General features: G+C 28.0%; 1 protein-coding gene across 1 annotated transcript; it reads left to right on the plus strand.

Moving 5' to 3' along the window:
• Positions 1 to 194: 194 nt before the first annotated feature.
• Positions 195 to 21,678, plus strand: LOC105258073 (mitogen-activated protein kinase kinase kinase 13). Its single transcript, XM_025410901.1, is given in 12 exon segments — positions 195 to 254; positions 257 to 359; positions 14,569 to 14,837; positions 15,203 to 15,389; positions 15,485 to 15,676; positions 16,032 to 16,458; positions 16,841 to 17,067; positions 17,627 to 17,954; positions 18,733 to 19,127; positions 19,331 to 19,507; positions 19,862 to 20,060; positions 20,350 to 21,678. Coding segments are annotated over 12 exon segments (2,655 nt in total). The 5' UTR covers positions 195 to 223; the 3' UTR covers positions 20,470 to 21,678.
• Positions 21,679 to 22,225: the final 547 nt, after the last annotated feature.

Below are 22,225 nucleotides of genomic sequence, written 5' to 3' on the forward strand. Positions count from 1 at the left end.
TACTTTCTTTTATTTTTTAGATTATTTATGATTTGTATATATTTTCGTATACATTTTTGTAATATTTTCTAAAGATAAAATAGCGTTGAGAAATCCAAATTTCGCTTATTATCAGCAATGTTTTCGACTTTTTCAAGTATAAACGAGCAGATCTATTAACGACTTAAAGTAATGAAATGCGCTTTTATTTCAGATTTGGCAATAATCTGACATGTAGGCGAGAATGCACATCCCTGCCGAAATTGAGATCCTCAATCCGAAATGTACAATCTGGAAACTGAAGAAACAGGGATGTCCGTGGATGTGAGCGGAGTAGTCTTGTCATCTCCTCATCCGGAGGCTCACATATTCACTAACAGGTAATTCCAGTATTTATTGTTAATTTTCAGACAAAAGCTCCTGATCTCTCTTTCTCTCTCTCTAACATATTACTTTAAAAAATGCCGTTTCTTATTTCACGAGAAAAATATCATCTGTCAAAATATATATAGAAGTATACAACAATCCTTATTTTTTATTGTATTGAAAAAATAAGGATTGAAAATAAATTTTTATACAAGTATATATTTTATATAATTATAATTTAATATTATAATTATAATTATATAATAAAGTATATATTTTATATAAGTATATATTTTATACATATATCTTTATAGAGATATAATATTTCTTTGTTAATTTGAATTATAAACTTATTATCGATGCACATACCATTAGTTTTAATTATGTTATATTATATAGATATAGATAAGATAAAGTATAGATAAAGTAAGTAAAGGTATATTAGATATATTAAGTATAAATAAGTTTTCTATTACATTTTATAAAATTCAATATTAACTGTCAAATTATGCATGTACAATTCAATCGTAAAAATAATCGCTGTCATTTTCAGCATTTTTTTTCTTATCTTTCGGACAAAAAATTAATATTATAAATTTCAGATTGATTGAAAGTTTGGTCCTTACTTGTGAATTTGTCAAGCCATTTTCTTATTTATTTCTCTTCAACATTTCTAAATTTTCTATTAGAAAAGACATGTTATGCATCAATTAGGTAAATTATTTTTAAAAATCCGGCCAAGTTTCAAAAACGTGCCCATTGATCAATTTTACCGCATGAAGTCAAACAACAAGATTGTTGAGTATGATTTATTGTAACTGTTTCGACAAAACAGTAATTGTTATCGTCGTGAGATATTTCTTTTATGCGAAGAGTTGAAAAAAAAAACGATCTTTTACAAGAAAAGGTCGTCGCCCACTTAAATTTTTGCATGATAATGCTGGGTCTCATGCGGCCAAGGGCACATATTGAAACTTGACTGGGTTGTTTTGTCCCACATGGCATACTTACTGGATATAATACTTTCAGACTATTATTTATTCTCCAATCGATGGAGCACGTTTTGTCTGACAGAAAATTTAGAAATGTAAATAATAAGAAGAGATAAGGAAATGCTTTGATGAGGTCATCGCAAGTACCTACGGACTTCTACCTAGAGCTATACAGGGTGGACCAAAAGTCTGGATACAGTCGAATATCTCGTATAGAATGCATTTTAAAACAAAATGCTTTAGACAAAAGTTGTAAGGATGAAAAAGATGTATTTAACGGTAATATTCATTTAACATTGAGTGGCGTTGCCAAGGTCAGGGCAAGGTCAACTTGAATTTTTTAAATGGAACCCCCTATTTTTCATTGCATATTTTTGTAGCTTACCTCGAGAGCTTTCCAAAACACTATAATTAAGTTAGTTCTCATTAAGTGCTTTCCGAGTTATGAGGCTTGAAATCATTTCTTAATTTTACATAAACCGTAAAATATCTTGTAAAATATTCATTTTTCGATTATCTTACCTTAATACTTTTATGTACAAAATAATGAGAGGAATCAATTGGTGTAAAAAAAATACATAGTTATTTCGAAGAGATATATGTAATTTGTAATTAACAATTAAATATTTTTTCTTAAAAGTAACTGTGCTTCCTTTACAATTGATTCCTCTCATTATAATTATATATAATCTTATATAATTTTGTACATAAAAGTATTAAGGTAAGATAATCGAAAAATGAATATTTTACATGATATTTTACGGTTTATGTAAAATTATAATAAGAAATGATGTCAAGCCTTATAACTCAAAAAGTACTTGAGGGAAAAATAATTTATTAGTGTTTTAATTACTCGAGGTAAGCTCCAAGAATATTCAATGAAAAATAGGGGGTTCCATTTAAAAAATTCAAGTTGACCTCGGCGACGCCACTCAATCTCAAATGGATATTACAGTTAAGAACATCTTTTTAATCCTTACAACTTTTGTCTAAAGCATTTCGTTCTAAAATGCATTCTATAGAGATATTCGACTGTATCCAGACGTTTGATCCATCCTGCATAACTTATCTGAAGGATGGAGGGAAATGCTGCTGAAAAATGGTGGGGATTATGTCCATGATTGAACTGTACATGCATAGTTTGCTAACAAACATGATGAAATTTCCCAGGAAAAGCAATAGAAACCTGACTTATACACCTAATATAATACCTCCATACTCCTTTGTATCATACATTTATAGATTCGAAATAGCGCGCGTTAAGCGTCGAGCACGTCAACACGATACGGCGTGTAATATCGGAGCAGATAGGTCGGATGAGAGATAAGGAAGGAGAAAGAGAAGGAGAAAAGGCTAGAGAGGGATGAAGAACAGTTTCTGTTGGACCTAGTCTCCACTGGTCTCCGCAGTAAATGAGAGATACCTCTTGTGTGCGGTGTGTCGCTTCGGACTCCCGCCTTCGAAGCGTTCAGTGGTCAGTGGTGCAGCTCTACGACGATATTCCTCGTTTCGTTGCGTCGTGGACGGGATATACTGTTAGTGTGCTCTACACAGGCCATATGCTATACGCGACGTGATGGTACTCGCGCGATTTTTCTACAAGAAGCCAGCAGCGCAGAACGACGACGAGACCATCGCCGGCGATGTCGCCGCCGTCGCCGTAATATCCGGCAATGAAGCCAGCGCTACGGCGAAGAGGTGAGAGCGGGTTCCTCGGGACACGCTTCGGAGCAACATTGCGCTCGCGATGACGATAACAGCGTCAACAACGAGGCGACTCCATTCTCACTCTTGTCCATTCTCATTGCGCTCACGATTCCCGCACAGAAAAAAAAACAAGTGTCAAATCAAAACTTATACAGGGTATCCCAAAACTCAGAATCAATCTTTCAAAGACAGATTCCTGGGGTTTTGGAGACGATTTTTCCTCAACGAAAATGTCGAGGCAATAATAATTTTCGATTTATAAGTGATTGGAAATAAGGGATTTTTCGTAAACTAAGCTTGTAGAAATAAAATATTAACAAAATCACATTCTTCGATTAATTTTAAATCGAGTTTACTTTAGTTTTAATTTAAGACTTAATTGCAAAGATATATATAAGAGATATATATCTTATATAAAGATATATAAGATGATGACAAAAATTGGGAACAAAAAATGATGGCCTTCATCAACATTTTCGCTGAGGAAAAATCGTCTCCAAATGATCCCAGGAATTTGTCTTTGAAAGATTGATTATGAGTTTTGGGACACCCTGTATACTTAAACTAACGCGTTCATTGTTTCGTATATACGCAACAATTTATAATCTTCTTAGAAGAATTTAATAATTTTAAATTTTAACAATATTATAGTCTTATTTTAATATTGTAATTATCACCTAAAAAATATATAATTATTTATATTATTTATCATTATTTATATTAATTCTACTTTAAGAAAATTATAATCTTTGATTTAAAAATGTTATTTTCTATCTAACATTGTTTTTTTTCCATTCAAGGAAATTAAATCTTAAATCATAAGAATATATTTTTCTTAATTGAAAACAAGAATGTTCTTTTTTTCTGTGCGGTGTTTCATTCAAGATCGTGTTATAAAGAGGATAATCTTCTCCCTCATCTGTGTCTTTGATTTGTTCCGATTTCCAAAATCGAAAGACACACAGCTTTAGAAATTGAAATTGAAATTCCTTTTTTCGTTATTATATCATTTCGTGTTTCAAAAAGAGAGAGAGAGAGAGAGAGAGAGAGAGAGAGAGAGAGAGAGAGAGAGAGAGAGAGAGATATCTATAAAAAATATCTTATTTGTCCTTAATCTTGCAAAAGATATCATTTATAAATATAACTTATAAATTAATTACATAATATTACATATAATTATATTTATAAATATAATTTATAATTTATAAATTATATTATTAAAATATTAATAATTATATTATTATTATATTATAATTTATAAATTATATATAATTAATAAATTAATATTTATTAATTATAAATATATATATATATATATATATATATATATAAATTTATAGTTATAAATATAAACGATGTAATATAATAAATATAAATAATTATAAACTTATAATTATAAATTTATTATAAATATAATTTATAATTTATTAAATATCTTTGATTAAAGATATACTTGATATGTTACACTGTGTGAAAACCTCAAATGTGATATAAATAACTCTTTGTTTTTTGTAGAGTCATGAGTTCATTATAGATATATATATATATATATATATATATATATATATATATATATATAGATGCATCGTTGCTCGTAAACAATAATTATAGAATTATATATATATGTACAATTCAGGAAGGCGTTTTTAAGATATGAACTTTGCTTTCCTGATGTATCGTCTGAGTAATGATAATATTTTAGTTGAACGGATTAAGAAATTCTAGAATCTCAAAGAAACACAATGTTTTTTAATCAGAAAAAATGTATACTGCGCAAATGACTATAGTGATTTGTTATTGTTCATAAATAATAGCCACACATTTGCATTGGTCATGAAAAATCAGAACCTGCAATATTTCTACATAATTATATTGGAGTAAAATTTTCAATACTATTTTTATCAATATCTTTTTTCATTATTATCTTTCTATTCATCATGTCATTAGTAATTGTTTTAAGTTTTTTAAATATATACTTATTTATCTATCTCTCTCTCTCTCTCGCTTTTTACGCAGAATTTTTCATGTCATCGAACTTTTATTGTGTTACGTAATTAAAAATTAGTAAAAAATGATCGAAGAAAGAAAAGAGCATTTGAATTTTAAAATAAATTAATAAAAATTCGTAGCAGTATAAAATACGCATGTATATGAAATATAAGATTTAAGCAAATGATATATGACACATAATAATGAACATAATTATTGAAAATTTGACCATTGAAAAATATGACTGGAAAGTCGATTCCGCGAATCATCAATTAAAAGTGAACAAATTAATAAACCAAATACATTATATAGCACTCTATATACATGTAGAAATATCATATAGAAATTTAGGTGTGATAGTGAGATGAAATCGCGCGCACGCCGTATCAGGCGTAATGTTTACGACGACGAGCACGGCCTCTCATTGAGTGACGCCAGCAGACAGCTGATACGAAGGCCGCGGTAAACGTGCATACACATACTGTGCGTTTGCTCGATTCGTGTTTGCTATACAATATACAGGGTGGCCCCGAACGTTCCAGCCAGACTTTGAGATCTTATAGCAAATTTAATTCTGAACAAAAAATTTCCTATAAACATGGGTCGAAAAATGCTCCCTTAAGAAGTTATCGCTCAAAAACCTCTGATGAAGGAAGAGCAAAAGATGAAAAGAAAATGAAATAAAAAGAAAATGAAATAAAATGAAACTAAATAAATTTCTTGAAAAAAACGATAAAAATAAAAATCTTTTTCTTTTATGAAAATAAAATAAAAGTTAGTTAAAAAAAAATTATTTTATTTTCATAAAAGAAAAAGATTTTTATTTTTTATTTTTAGCGTTTTTTTCAAGAAACTTATTTAGTTTTCTTTTTATTTCATTTTCTTTTCACCTTGCTGCTTCATCAGAGATTTTTGTGCGATAACTTCTTAAGGAAGCATTTTTCGACCCATCTTTATAGGAAATTTTTTGTTCAGAATTAAATTTCCTATAAGATCTCAAAGTCTGACAGGAACGTTCGGGGCCTGTATATACGTTAATGCTTTTTGGCCTTTTGTACGTTTTCCGAATGGAGACATAAGAGAAAAAGACGGGAAAGGATAAGAGAGGACTGTATGAAGACAATCGTCTTATCTTAAAACTGGCGGGATCCTTTATCAAGGGCACTGCCGCTCGTAATTTCAAGACCACTTTCACTTCCTTAAATGGATATATCCTTTACCGACTTATCTACCTTTGTATAGGTTTACATTCTTGCACGGATTAAAAATGAAATATACAGGATGTCCTAAAACTATTGTACTTCTTAAGATTCTCTAGAACATTTTAAGAAAATTCTAATACAAAAATATCGAGATTTTTTTCTATGCATTGTCTAGTACATTCTTTTTACGAATAATGCAAGAATTAAAGGCATCTCAAAAATAATTTAAAATTTCCGACATGTTTTAACTTCAGCTGTCAAAATGGTCGATCACTGTTATCAATGTTATCATGAAAATATTTACTATGCTCTGCGAGATAAATAAATTGTGAAATTAGATTTAATGTTTATTTACTTTGTATTCCGGAATATTTTGTAGTATTGGTAATGAAATACATATTGCAATCGTTTCAATAGAAAGTAATTAAATTAATGAATTTTTATTTTGAATCATTTATATTAATATATATTAATATGTAGAAAAATGGGAAAATATGCTGTTGTAACAATTACAATAGCATAAAAAAGGGCTTTCATTCTTCCTTCTTTTTGTCATTTCACCGTATCTGATTTCTGTCACTTTGTAAAATATAATCGCTTCCCTAGTTTAAAAACTATTATAGCCTCGACATTTTTGTACTTGAATTTCTGTCTCGAAATTCTAAGGAATCTGCCGTTAAAAGAAAGCACAATGCACAGAGAAAAATATCATTCTACTGCCAAGAAAAGTGATTACTCAGTTTATTGTTCTTTTTTTAAGTAATAGTTTTCTTCAACAAAGAATATATTCTTGATAATAATCTTAAAATATACTCATCACAATTGTTAGAAAATCTCATTATCATATAGTCAAAAGAAGAATTTATTTTCTCTTCAAGAATATTGTAAAGTTGTATCAAAGAAAAATCAAACTTATTTTACGTCAACTCTTGTAGTAAACCAAATTTTTGTTTTAATTTAATATTCTTGATTAAAATACTGCACTTACTAAAATTCACAATATATTCAATTAAATTAAATTTTTCTCTGTGTGGTTTTAGGACACTCTGTATATACACGAGGCAGTAGAGATTTATTTTTATCAAGGAAATTAAATTTTTAATCTTTCATCGTTAATCCATTAATGTTAAAAAATATGTCTTATATAATGCATAATATTTCGATAAATAATCTTTTTCGTTGAAAAATACTCTTTCCTTCTCGATCTTTTTACTTAATTTCTTTCTTTTGCTTCTTTCCCAGACAGTTTAAGATTAAAATCAAAAGTTTTGGCTGCTGGAATTTTAATAGGAAATAATAACAACGAAAAATACAACCAACATTCCGACGACACGACGTATAACATAATGATTGTAAACTGTCATCGATTGAGCACGTAGTGTGATAATGTCGGCGTGAAAATACAAGCAATATATCATTTTTGATATTTTTTTTACGATCTATTTTTTCTATTTCTGCTACCAAATACGTTGGCTATGACTTATATGAAATCGGATAAAATTGCTGCATGTTCCTAGGCAATTTTTTTGTCCTGAACAGTTATCAATAAGATCAACAGCTGATGGTTAATTCAAACACAACATTTGAACTTATTTATGCAATTCATTTTATGCGTTCTTACCTTTTTTCTAAGATCTTGCCTTGTGTATAATATATGAAGAATATCATCTAAATCATCTGAAAAGCTAGATAAAATTTAAATTAACTTTTTATACGAAGTTATCAAAAAAGCAACTAAAGAATATCATATTTCTTTGAATGAAACTGTGATTAAAATTGTATAATGTTTTAGATAAGCCTAAAGAAGAGATTAAAAACGTTTGTTTTTTTATGGATTTTTAATTATCTACGATTGATGATTCTTTATTACTTAGTGACATTGATTTAATTTATTTACAAGAATAACCCAGAATTGATAAATATCTTTATTAGATGTTCATTAAGGCTCTTAATTTCTCATTATAATCATGTTGAATTATGTTAATAGCAACAAATTATATAAAGTTTTTCTTGTAAAATAAAAAAATTAATTTCTTAAATAAATTAAATAAATTAATATATTATTTATATATTAAATAAATTAAATATTAATTTATATATTAAATAAATTAATTTTTTCATATGCTATCACTCTCTCGATAGTATAGATTGGCAAAATATGCAGAATATTCTTTTTTTGATCTATAGATTGATAAATAGCTATAAATTGTGATCATAAGATTTATTTGTATAGAATATGTAGAATATGTTTATAAAATATGTAGAATACATATTTGATTGAATTATACCTGAATTTAATACTGGAAGATGATGATGAAGGAATTTCAGTGGGAATCATAATTCGATAATAGTTACGGCGAGATAGAATCTTAATATTTCAGTATAAATAAAACGAATATATTAAAAATAGATATAATTAAATAAAAAATAAGATAATAGATTAAATATAGATATAAATAGATTAATATAGATATAAATAGATTAAAAATAGATATAATTAAATTATATGTTGCAAAATTAAATTGTGAAAATTTAATGAGCATACAAGTTAATATATATTATTGTAGATAATATTATATAATCCAAAGCAGATAAATATATTCGTGTAATATATGCAATTTATATAAGTAGATATATCTTCAATGCACACAAATATTGTCATATATTTGCAAAGATGAAGCAAATATTACAGTAAGAAAACTAAGCATTCGTTTATAAAAGTAAAGAAAAATTATTTTCTTTCTTACAATTGTACATTATAACATAAGTATAAATATTCGCATAAGTTTACATATATATTGTTTTAAGAGATGCACCAACACACATGTAAATTTGATTTTCTCCGAATTGACTAGATTTATTCGTGTGCCGTTAAAAAACATAGTAGAGCATGACTATTACTATCAGTTAAGAGTTAAATTTAGGAATGTATACTTGTGCAATACAGTCGCGCATAAAGAGCGCAATCGATATTCGCGTAGCACGTCATACATTGTTACATTCCGCTCAAAGGTTCGTTACGATCGCATAACGAATGAAACGTTTGATAAGCGCGATATGATATTATCAGAGAGTCGGTAATATGAATCTTCACAATGAGTATAAAAAGTTGCATCGATTTAATCGAAATTACAGTGGGCGTGACATTTCTTTGCGATGCAAATACGATAGCGTTATCCGAGGGTGTCTTAACAATTTTCGATCTTAATCTCGACAAGCAATTTCTCGACAAATCTGAACGAATCGAGCTTTTCGCAAGAAAAGTTTCCGAGAAAATTTATTATTTATCGCAACTTTTTAATATATAAAAAAATAGAAAATTTAATTAAGTATTGGAGATAATACATTGGAGATGTATTGGAGATATATTACAATCAATGAGATCGCCATGAATTTTTAATTTAACATTCTAAATCGTCATGAATTATTTCAAATTTTTTTGCTCCTTTAAAAGTTATTAATTTTTGAATTTTGCGATTTTAACATAGGATCTTATGTACACGTTCAAGAGATAGGTAATAAATTATTCACAAACTATAAAAAAACAATGATAAAAATTTCATTTTGTAATGAAAGAGAAAGAATAGAGAATATTATGAAATTCTATTAGTAGAGAGCAAAGCTAACTTATTTCTTCGTGTATAAAGTGGGGATAATAATCTCAGAAAGCATATATGATCATAATATAAATATGTATGATAGATTTCTTATAGACTAAAATTATATGATAATATAATTTACTAAAATAATATAACTAAAATAATATATTAAAATAATATAACAGAAACTCATAATTTTATAAATTTTAAATTTTCACATTTAATATAATATAAAAATAATAAAATTACAAAATATAGAAATCTAAAACAAAACAATCTAAGACATTTGGATTTTATAATGTTTTTAGTAAGATTTTTTCTTCTATACAAGAAAGCAAGTATTTATATGTATAATTTATATTTATATTTATTAAATGTTAAGAATTATTAAGAATGTATTGGAGATATCTTACAATCAATAAGATCGCCGTGAATTTTTAATTTAACATTCTTAATAACATTCTAAATCATCATGAATTATTTCAAATTTTTTTACTTGCTCCTTTAAAAGTTATTAATTTTTGAATTGATTTTAACATAGGATCTTATGTAAACGTTCAAGAGACAGGTAATAAATTATTCACAAACTATAAAAAAACAATGATAAAAATTTCATTTTGTAATATTATATTTTTCATACATGTAAAAATGTTCCCACAAAGTTTTAAAACGATTTACTTGCTCGTTTTGAAATTATTATTAAAAAATAACTGTGATTATCGGTTTGACGCAATATTGATGATAACGTGGCAACAATTTTCTTGGAAATTAAGACCTATTTATATTAAAGAATACTTTAAAATATGATTTCGTGATTTTTAAAAAATGTTTGATCAATTAGAATTCGTATTTTGCCCAACTTTAATTTTTTGATACTTTGGATTAACTTTTGAGACAGGTCCGTCCAATATATCCTTAAATAAGCAACATGATAGAATTACTATGGGTGCGGAATCCTGCATTTGACCTAAATTTGCGAAGGTTCAAAAATCTATAGGGATCTTTTTAATGAAACATTTTTATTTTTAAAAAAATAAAATTTTTAAAATATTAAAAAAAAATTTAAAATATTTGTTAATACCTCAGGGTAAACAACGATAAATCAGAGAGCTGTGGATTGCTCCATAGAACGCTAATGTCCCATTGGGAATAATGAAAGGTTGCTCTTGCTTGTCAGATGCGTTTGTATTGACAGAGAGGAAATGTATTCACCACCAATTGTGTTGGTCGTGAAAAGTCATTGACACAAACGCAAATCTCTCTCTTCATACTATTGTAACACTGAAAAATTCTGTATATGAACAATACAACTATATTATAATCCATAATTCTTTTTTGAATAGAGTAATCAATTTTTTGGAGAAAAGAGAAATGTAATTTTTTAGATTAGACTTAGGGATAATAATGAAAGGAATAATATATTACTTTTTTAAATATTTAAGCTTATTTTTAATAGTATTCACGTGTTTTCAAAAGTAATAAAGAATCATATCAGATCTTATATCGATCACTACTCTTAAGAGTAGATTAAAAGTCCATCCCTTCTTATCAGATTATAGTTGAGATCAGGTGATAATTGACGTATCAAGATGTCGGAATTTCAATATTTTCAATATTATCGCTATAATAATAAGAAAATAATAAGAAGATATATTATATCGACATCGATATTTATATTTTATATTGAAAATAATTCAGAAAATTCAATGACTTTAATTAAATATAACATTCGCAATTAATATAATCGTGTACTGAATAACATTAAATACACAAGATTATTATTATTCGATGATATCGCTGACGGGACGTACGATATATACGTCACTTCTTATCGTTCATCGGACTACACAGATAAAATTACATACGATCAATTTTTTTAGTATAAATTCAACGAACTTATAACGAGATAAGTCTGTCTTGCTTTTAAATTGATTAATTTTTCGTCTATATAATATGAAAAATATATCAATAGCAAGAATAAAAGATCCCTCTATATCTGTATGGTTTACAGATTGTTCTCTAGTAAAAGAAACAAATATTAGAGAGAAAAGTAAATAAAATATAAATACAAATAAATATATATAATATATAGCTAATAAGAAAAATGAGAGGAAATTTTAAATGAATTGTGGAATGGTGGAAAGATAACGAAAGAATGGAAGGAAGGTATAATAACACCGATATATAAAAAAGGAGACAAGAAAAAAGCGGAAAATTATAGAGGAATAACGTTGATGGACACGGGTTATAAAATTTATACAGAAATAAGAAGAAAGTTAAGTAAAAATTTAAACGAGAAAAAAGGTCTAAGTGAGACCCAATTAGGATTTAGGAAGGAAAGAGGCACAATTGATGCGGTATATATCCTAAAGAATGCGATAAATGAATCAATAAGAAGAGAAAAAGAAAAGTTATACGTGCTATTCGCAGACATGAAAAGAGCATTTGACAGATTAAAAAGGGAAGAAATTTGGAACATGCTGGAGAAAATGGGTATAGAAGAAAATATAACGGAAAGAATAAGGGACATATATACAGGAACAAAGAGCATGATAAAGATAAAGGAGAAAAGAGTAGGATCAATAGAACTGAAGAAAGGTGTTAGACAAGGATGCCCGACCTTGTTCAATGTGAGCCTTGCGGATTTGGAAGAAGAGATGAAAAAAGTACAGGAAGGAGGTGTAGTCTTAGGGAGAAAGAAAATTTACTCACTGTCATATGCAGATGATGTTACACTAATGTCCACTACACCAGAAGGGCTAAAAGAGATGATAGAGAGATTGGGAAAGTATTTATATTTGGAAAAAAAGGCTTGGAATTGAATATGGAAAAGTCAAAGATAATGGTGTTCAGAAAAGGACAAGGAAGGAGAACCAAATTAGAATTCAAATGGAAGGAGAAAATAATAGAAGAAGTGAAAGAATTTACATATCTGAGATACATAATGAAATGCAACAACAGTGATGAAGGACAAATTAAGAAGCTAGAAGGTAAAGCTAAAAGCGTAAGAAGAATTTGGAACATAGGAGAGAGGAAATTTAAAGAAGATTGGGATAAAAGGATGAGATTATTCGATGCACTAATAGAGTCAGTAATGATGTATGGAGCCGAAATTTGGGGGTGGAAAGAAAGGAAAGAACTTGAAAGAATACAAAGGAAATATATTAAATGGGTGCTAAAGCTTGACAAGAACACACCGGATTACATAGTGATGAAAGAAACAAACAGGGATGATTTAATAATTAAGACAGGAAAAAGAGCACTAAAATATGAAGAAAAGTTGGAAAAACAAGAAAGAGACACGATCCTGGGAGAATGCTGGAAAATACAAGAGAGAAGAAGAGAAGAAAAAAGCCAAGAAGACAAGAGAGAATTCTTGAGGAAAAGAGGATGGTCAGTAGAAAAGTATTAGGAAGATAGGAAAGAGTCAGTATGGCAAAGATTGGAGGAGAAAGGCAGGGAAGTACAGACAAACTATAGAGAAGAAAGGATAAAGGATACAAGGTACATCAAGAGATCAAGGAGGTATTCTTGGAAAAACAAGGAAGGAGATACATGGAGAGAAACCAAAAAGGATAAGAAAGGATGAGTTAGGTTTAAGTACGGTGGCTAGGTTTAGCACAGGAAATGAAAGCAAAATGCATGTTCTGGCTAAAAGAAGAGGAAAGGTTGTGCAGATTATGCGGCAAAGAAGAGGAAAGCTACGAGCATGTATTTGAAAACTGTGGAAAGGTTAAAAATAAAAATGGGAAGTGGAGAGAGATACTAGAGGGAGAAAAAAGAAGTCTAGGCAGAATGAAGGAAGTATTGTGGAAACGGAGGGAAGAGAAGAAAAAAAGGAAATAATAAGTGGAAAATAAAAAGAAGAGAAAAAAGAAATTCAGAAAATTCAATAAGTACGTGGAGAGGGAAGAGTGCAGGGAAGAGAGAGAGCAGGAGGATGCCAGAAGGGAGGAGATAAGACAGGTTTTAGATAGGTATACAAAGACTGATTAAATGTATTAGAATAGATAGGAGAATTAAATATTTAGAGATAGAAGAAGAAGGAAGAAAGAGATGAAATAAATTATAAATGAAAAAAAAAACACTAATACACACTCAAATAAAATTAACAAATCTTGACAAATTGAACATATCTTGACAAGTTGACATAAATTGTATAAAATTAGTCAATAAATATACTACTACTACTATATAATATATATAAAAATAAAATATAAATAAATATAATAGGAAAAGAAAATAATATTTTATATATATATATATATATATATATATATATAATATTATTTTCTTTTCTTATTATATTTATTTATATTTTATTTTGATATATATTATATATTTATTTTTATTATATTTTATTTACTTTTCTAATATTTATTTCTTTTATATATATATATATATATATATATATATATGAGATTTTCTAATATTTATTTCTATATATATATATGAGAAATTCGAATCAAAATAATTTTTCTCTTTTAGAATTTTTTTTATTATAAAAATGAAATTTATAAACATCTTATCTTTGTATATATTTTGATATATGTATAGTACTGTATAGTATAGTTATATAATTTATCATTATATATATCGTGAATTATCTATTATATTATTATGTAGATAATAAATGATTTACATAATAAATTATTTTATTAAAAATTTAAAAAAATTTAATTCTATTAAATTTATTTGATTAAAAATGAAGATTTAATATTTATAAATTTTCAGTATGTTATGCATCCAGGAAGAGCTGGCTCAACTGAGTGAAATCCCGGCAAGTCCTGAGCGACTAATCACCGAACTACGAGAGGTTCAATTACCCCAAAGCAACCCAAACTCGGGGAATTCTAGCGATGTAGCGACGAAATGCGCTCCTGGAATGGAAAGCATCGATTCTCAACGATCGAATTGGGTCGAAGGCATATTGGGATGCATGCGCCCCGTTTGGTCCATGTTGTCAAAGGCAGCTATTAATGAAAAAATTAAAAATCTTGCAAGTAAGTCTCCTTACAGTTATCTTATTTATCTATCAATTTTTCTCTTCAATTTTTCTTAAATTAAAGTTGAAATCTTTTACAAAATTTATATTATATAAAATTTATATACATATATCTGATATAAAATTTTATATTTTATATGCAATAGAAGTGCCAGTCAAAAATATATTATTATAATATATTTTACAGTTATTTCAAAAGATGCTTAATAAAAATAGATTAAATCTATAATCTTCGTAATAAGTTTTTCATATTTAAAATAGAATTTAGCTTTGATATAATAATAGAGCTGCATAATTCACTTTTGCTTTGAAATTGTTATATGTTACATTTTTGTACAATGATTAACATGGATTGCATTTTAGCGGATGATTGGGAGATACCTTTTGGAGATATCAGCGAGATGAAGTGGGTAGCATCCGGGGCTCAAGGTGCAGTATTTAAAGGGAAATTAAATAGAGAGATTGTAGCTGTAAAAAAAGTGAAGGAACCGAAAGAGACTGATATACGCCATTTAAAAAAGCTCAATCATCCAAATATTGTACAATTCAAGTAAGGTCTATTATTTTCTATTACATAATATTATATAATATTTAGCACAAGTTATATTATTAAAAAACACAACACTTATTGTTTAATGCTTACAGAGGAGTTTGCACAAAACCTCCTTCCTATTGCATAATAATGGAGTTTTGTCCATATGGGCCATTGTATGACTTTCTGAGAGCTGGAGAACCGGTTCCTCCTGTTCGATTGGTGTCATGGTCAAAACAAATTGCTGCAGGGATGGGATATCTTCATGCTCATAAAATCATACATAGAGATCTCAAGAGCCCAAAGTAAGTAAATAACGAAATGAATAAAATGGGAACATCTGTTCAAATTTATAAGAAATATTTAAACTATTTTATTTTATTGATATTTTTCGCTTGATAAATAATATAAAATAACCATTAATTACTTTAACAAACTTGAGACATATCAATTTATTATAAATTAATTTTTATTAATTCTTCAATCACAATTTCAAATAGACATGAATGTAATTTTAAGATTACAAAGACGTTTAATGTTAAGAATCAAAAATTGTTAAGAAATATTGATTTTTCTCGACTCTGTTATTAAGTTAATTAAAAAAATGGACAATATATAAAATTAAGTGTAGATAAGATGCATCTAAAATCTGTCTATCAGCGTCCTAATAGGAGAAGACGAAGTAGTGAAGATCAGTGACTTCGGCACGAGTAGACAATGGAATGAAGTTAGCACAAAAATGACTTTCGCCGGTACTGTGGCATGGATGGCACCGGAAGTAATCAGAAACGACCCGTGTTCGGAGAAAGTGGACATATGGTCATACGGCGTTGTACTGTGGGAATTGCTGAGTGGTGAGATACCTTACAAGGACGTGGATTCCTCCGCCGTTATGTGGGGAGTGGGCAGCAATTCTCTTCATTTGCCAATTCCTACCAGTTGCCCAGAGGGCTTTGCATTACTGGTCAAGCAGTGCTGGTCGACTAAACCGCGTAATAGGCCTTCCTTCAAACTTATCGAGATGCATCTTGCCATCGCGGCCATCGATGTGTTATCCTTGGAACCCGAAGATTACTTTAAGACACAAGTACATTAGCGTAGTTCTCTTTAATCTTTTTATGTTAGTGTATTTTTTTTTAAGCTCAAATGTTCTTGAATAGATGATAATACTCTACTGTCATTTAAGTTAAACAAATAAATTAGACTCTTATATCTTTTAAGAAACAAAAATAATAATTTTGTATAGATATTTTTTGGATATATTTTGTAGATAGCATTGTATAAATATATTTTGTTGAAAAATTCCTGGTTTCTTTAATTATTATTTCTAACATTTAACAATTAAATTTTACATTAAACTTTTTTAATAAAAGAGTTTTTAATAAATGATTATAAATATTCTCCTTGCGTTAACATTAATCAAAGTATATATGAGAAAGATAATAATAAACTTTTTCTCGGACTTACAGCAATCTTGGAAGAAGGAGATACAGGAACAGATGGAACATATGCCGTTGTTCACTAATACCAATCCACATTTCGAAAACGATCTAATTCTAAGGAGAAAGATTGAATTACGGCAAGCTCAAGATGTCAGGGAACACTACGAACGCAAACTTGAACGCACTAACAACTTATATCTTGAATTAAACGCTATTATGCTACAATTGGAGCTACGCGAGCGAGATGTAATAAAGTAAGAAAAATCTTATAATTGAAGTAAAAGAGATATATGCTATAGAATATATATACAGGATGTATCTTAAAAAGCTCCCACTAAGTAAATAGCGTTATTCATGATTAGAAACCAAAAAGTCCTGAATCATTTTTTTCCATAAAGCTTAATAAAGCAGTAATTAATGAGTAAAGTCGCGCCAATAAAAAAGACAAACTTCCTCGTTATCAACATATGAAGATTTGGATAAGCAAAAAAATAAACTGTTTGGTGTTAATTTTTAAACACTTCATCTTTTCAGACATCTTTTTCATACTTAAATCTGATTAATTATTTAATGAATCTTGGAAAAAAAATGGTTCAGGACTTTTCGACTCAGTTTTTAATCAGGAATAACGCTATTTACTTAGTGGGATCTTTTTAAGATACACCCTGTATAAAGTGAGCACTTATTATATATTATAAATTTTGTTAATAACAGCAAACAACGTTGTACCACTTTGCAAAATCGCGTTCTGTATTTGAAGTGGTTATTAAAACACGATCGAAAATATCAAAATAAATATCTGGTTTGTCTCAGGAGAGAACAACAATCAACGGGATACAAACAATACAAGAAACGTCTTGTTCGGCCTTTATTAAAGGCACAAGAGAGACTCTATCGCAAACGTTGTGGCACAGTGCAGTTTTCCACTTCCTCAACGCCTACTACTCCGCCATCGCCCACGGATTCGCCACAAAGCCCCGTTAAAGCCATCATGTATACACAATTGAACGAATCCAATCAACCAGAAACTGTTTTGGCATCGAGCAATAGTTTCAAACAGCGTAAATACAGGCATCGTAGAGTTGGTTCGGGTTGTGGCGTGAGTTCCAGTCCTAGATCGAGTCCTCATCGTGAAAGAAAAGTGAGAATTTAACTGATAATAAATTAATAATTTTATTTGTAATAATTTTATAATAATTTTATGATAAATAATAAGCCGATGAAACTTATTAAGAATAATTTTGCTTGTTAAAATCTCTCAGTTTCTTATACTTTCAAAAAATATACATAGAATTTGTAGTTCTTTAAATGAGTTTAAAATAAATTGCAAGTATGTATTATACAGGGTGGCCCCGAACGTTCCAGCCAGACTTTGAGATCTTATAGGAAATTGAGATCTTATAGAAATTTAATTCTGAACAAAAAATTTCCTATAAACATGGGTCGAAAAATGCTTCCTTAAGAAGTTATCGCTCAAAAACCTCTGATGAAGGAAGAGCAAAAGATGAAAAGAAAATAAAATAAAAAGAAAATGAAACTAAATAAATTTCTTGAAAAAAACGATAAAAATAAAAAATAAAAATCTTTTTCTTTTATGAAAATAAAATAAAAGTTAGTTAAGAAAAAAAAATTATTTTATTTTCATAAAAGAAAAAGATTTTTATTTTTTATTTTTATCGTTTTTTTCAAGAAATTTATTTAGTTTTATTTTCTTTTTATTTTATTTTCTTTTCACCTTTTGCTCTTCCTTCATCAGAGGTTTTTGAGCGATAACTTCTTAAGGAAGCATTTTTCGACCCATGTTTATACGAAATTTTTTGTTCAGAATTAAATTTCCTATAAGATCTCAAAGTCTGACTGGAACGTTTGGGGCCATCCTGTATATTAATATTACAATATGACATGTTTTCTATTTGTAGAGTATAGAGGCATCTGTAAGATACATTGACAGTCACACACAAACAGATATCATGGATATCAGTGAAATGGATCATACTTCGTTGGCGAATATAGCGTCTTCCTCGCCAGAAAAGGCCTCTTTGGAAGCTGCTAGAAAACACTCGTTGAATAAACAAGCAACGGAATGTGTAAACGGGAATCCGATTTTGCCAGAAACGCATTATCCGATGCTAATTAGCTCATGCTCAAGTCCTGAACCTTCGAATGAAAATAACGCCAATGGAAATGAGCGTTTGAAAGATTGCAGCGATGATGATAATCTAGAGACTCTCGGTAGAAAAGTTAGCGAGATTATTATTGCGAATCGTCTTATTATTGACAATGGAAACGGCGATGACGTTATAATCTCCCATAGGTATTGTATAATAATATTAAAATGATGATTTATTTTTAATAATTTTTATACATTATATATTTATTTTTATATATTTTTTTATGTACGTTAACAAAAATATATTATCATTATTCATTTTATTAATAAATATATTCTTTCTTAAATTGTATATCATTTAAATCAATTTCGATGTAAATATAATTTGAATCAATTTTTACAAGAAGAAATAAAGAAGATTCGGGCAAACTATCTGGACATTATGCGGAGCAATCTGACATTAAACTACGAATTTCTTCAGACAATACAGATGATCGTGAAGATGATGGTTGTGAAGAAAGCTGGTCAGATGAAGAAGGAGAGGATCCAAGTTATACTTACAATTATTCTTTGAGACGAAGAAGGTATGCATTTTAATAATAATTAAATGACGAGTATAATATTTCTATAATTCTACAATTATCCATCTCGAAAGATTTAATATAAAAGTTTAAAATTTATTTTTTTCTTAATTTAAAAAATTATCTCATAAACTAGGAAAAAATTAATTTTAAACAAAATTTTATGAGATATTGGTTCTTATAAGTTTTTAAATAACTCTTGTGCAGAATTCTTTAGTTAGAAATATTGTATATATACATATATATATAATACATATATTATAAAAAATTCTTAATAAAATTGCTTATCTCTTAAAAATTATTAACACCTGAATCTTCAATACTTATTGAAATTATTGTAAATATTCTATTGAACAGTATTGCAAGGAAGCCAATTGGTCCTGGCTGCAGATTACGAAGATCTAAGCCAACAATACCTGGGAGAATACAGGGGGCATTAGCTTCCGATGAGGAAAATACTTCTGAATATTCACATCCTCCGTCCAGTCAGACCTCCACCTTAGAGAGTAATCCAGATGTTCAAAGGGTCCTTCGCAATATACAACATTCCCAAAAAGTAAATAAATTAAATCTTTAAAAGTATAAATTTAAATGAATTAAATCTTTATTTTTTTCACATACTATGAATTCCACGAATTGCAAAAAGATATATAAATTCATTAATTGTATATATTATCGTATATTATATCGCAAACAAAAATGTTACATGGTCAGATATTATTTCAAAATATACCGACCACATTTTTTTTATTATTATTTTTAACATTCAACTATTTATCTATTTCTCTCCTACAAGATACATATATAAAAAGATACATATATAAAATAATCGTATTTAAATTTAGAGAAAGGAAATAGATGACGCTTCTGACACATCGAGTCAATCAGAAACGGATGAAGTCAGTGAAGTTACAATCGCATCTCAACCCGCGAATGGAACTATGAAAATGGAGAGTCGAGTATAAGAGTATAGAGTCGAATATTGTAGCATAATTTTTATATTTGATTTATGAACGCGTTATATTGATAAGATAGAGTTATTGTCTAAATGAAATTCGATAATTCTTCGAGCATTCTTCATTCTGTAACTTATGTTAAATATTGTAGATATTTATCTATTCTATATATGTATGTATATACATATATGCAAATTATGACATACATATATAAATAAACGTTACATAGGCATACATGCATCACACGTACATCTATATATACATATATTTAAAAAATATTTGGAAAAAATAGCAAACGATTGAAAATTCGCGACTCGACATCTCACTGGAACATTCAAGTCATAGTTTTCAAACCATTCTTCATCAATGTGTATAATCAATCGCACACATGAATTAGTAAAAAAATTAAATTAATATTGCTCAAGTTTATTTGAGTATATATAAGATTTTTTTATAGCATATATACATGCCGCATGAGATCATGAATCTAGATTTATAATGTAATCTTCGTCCAACAAATCTAAATACTGCTTCGAAGGATGCTATTCACAAATGATTGTATCATTCAAAACTGTTATATGCATCGTTACAGCATTATATATGTCTCAACAATTATTCATTAGAATCATTAATGAATATCATAGACATGTATAATAAATTAATCCCTGCTATAAGAAGCGTGAAAACATGAAGGAACTTTTGCCCTTCATGTTTGCTATCTCTTACAACAACGGATGGTCTATTATATGTGATTAAGATATATATATATATAATGTCTAACATACATACTTCTGAAATCGTGTATTTATTTCTTTCATCTAATATTTTTCATCAATTAATTTAATAGTTATTTTCGAATAAAATGCGTATGTACATTATTTTTAAGTCACAAATGCAACTTTAAACTGTGCATACAAATTAGATTAGAAATAAATTTTTCTCGGATTCAGAAACAAGCTTACAACACAAAAGTTAACTACTCTCCAAATTCACTTCCGTCTATTTATATGTCAGACGAAAGGCAGCTGTGAATAAGATACAAACATAATTATGAGAGCATCTGACTAATGATATTATCTATATGCACAGTTTAAATTTCACAAAATGAAATAACATGTACAACATAAAATGAAATGAACGAATTTTATTACATAAGTGCCTACGGCAATTTGCATGCATCGATCGCGTCGAAGTGTCTAGTGAAAGTTAGAGAATTAATAATATTATATATATAATATTATATATATATATATATATTTTTTTATATAATATATTTATATATATATATTATATATAAAAAAAATATATATATAATATATAAAAAATATATATATATCTTATATATATTATATATAATATATATATATATATTTTTTTTTTATATATAATATATATATATATATATATTATATATATAAATATATATAAAAATATATATATATATATATAATATATAAATAATATTATATATATATAAATATACATTAGCATACACAATTTGAAGCATGTATTGAAAGATGTTGTTGTACCTGTACTGATCTTTTATATTTGCAATATATTACGGATACAAGAAACGTTAGACAAAAATGAATATACGAGAAAAAAAAAAAGATACAAAAATATAAAATTTGCTTTCTCGAAAGCTACTCCACTTGTAATAGAAGAGTTACTTTGTGTCATTGTACGCATCTCCTAAGATATACGTAAGAAACTTAATTTTTTTTTGTTTTTACTTCACAGCCAACAAAAGTCAAAGAATAATTAA

The sequence above is a fragment of the Camponotus floridanus genome, unplaced genomic scaffold (assembly GCF_003227725.1).
Source record: "Camponotus floridanus strain SB8 unplaced genomic scaffold, Cflo_v7.5 scaffold36, whole genome shotgun sequence".
Taxonomy (NCBI): Eukaryota; Metazoa; Arthropoda; class Insecta; order Hymenoptera; family Formicidae; genus Camponotus; species Camponotus floridanus.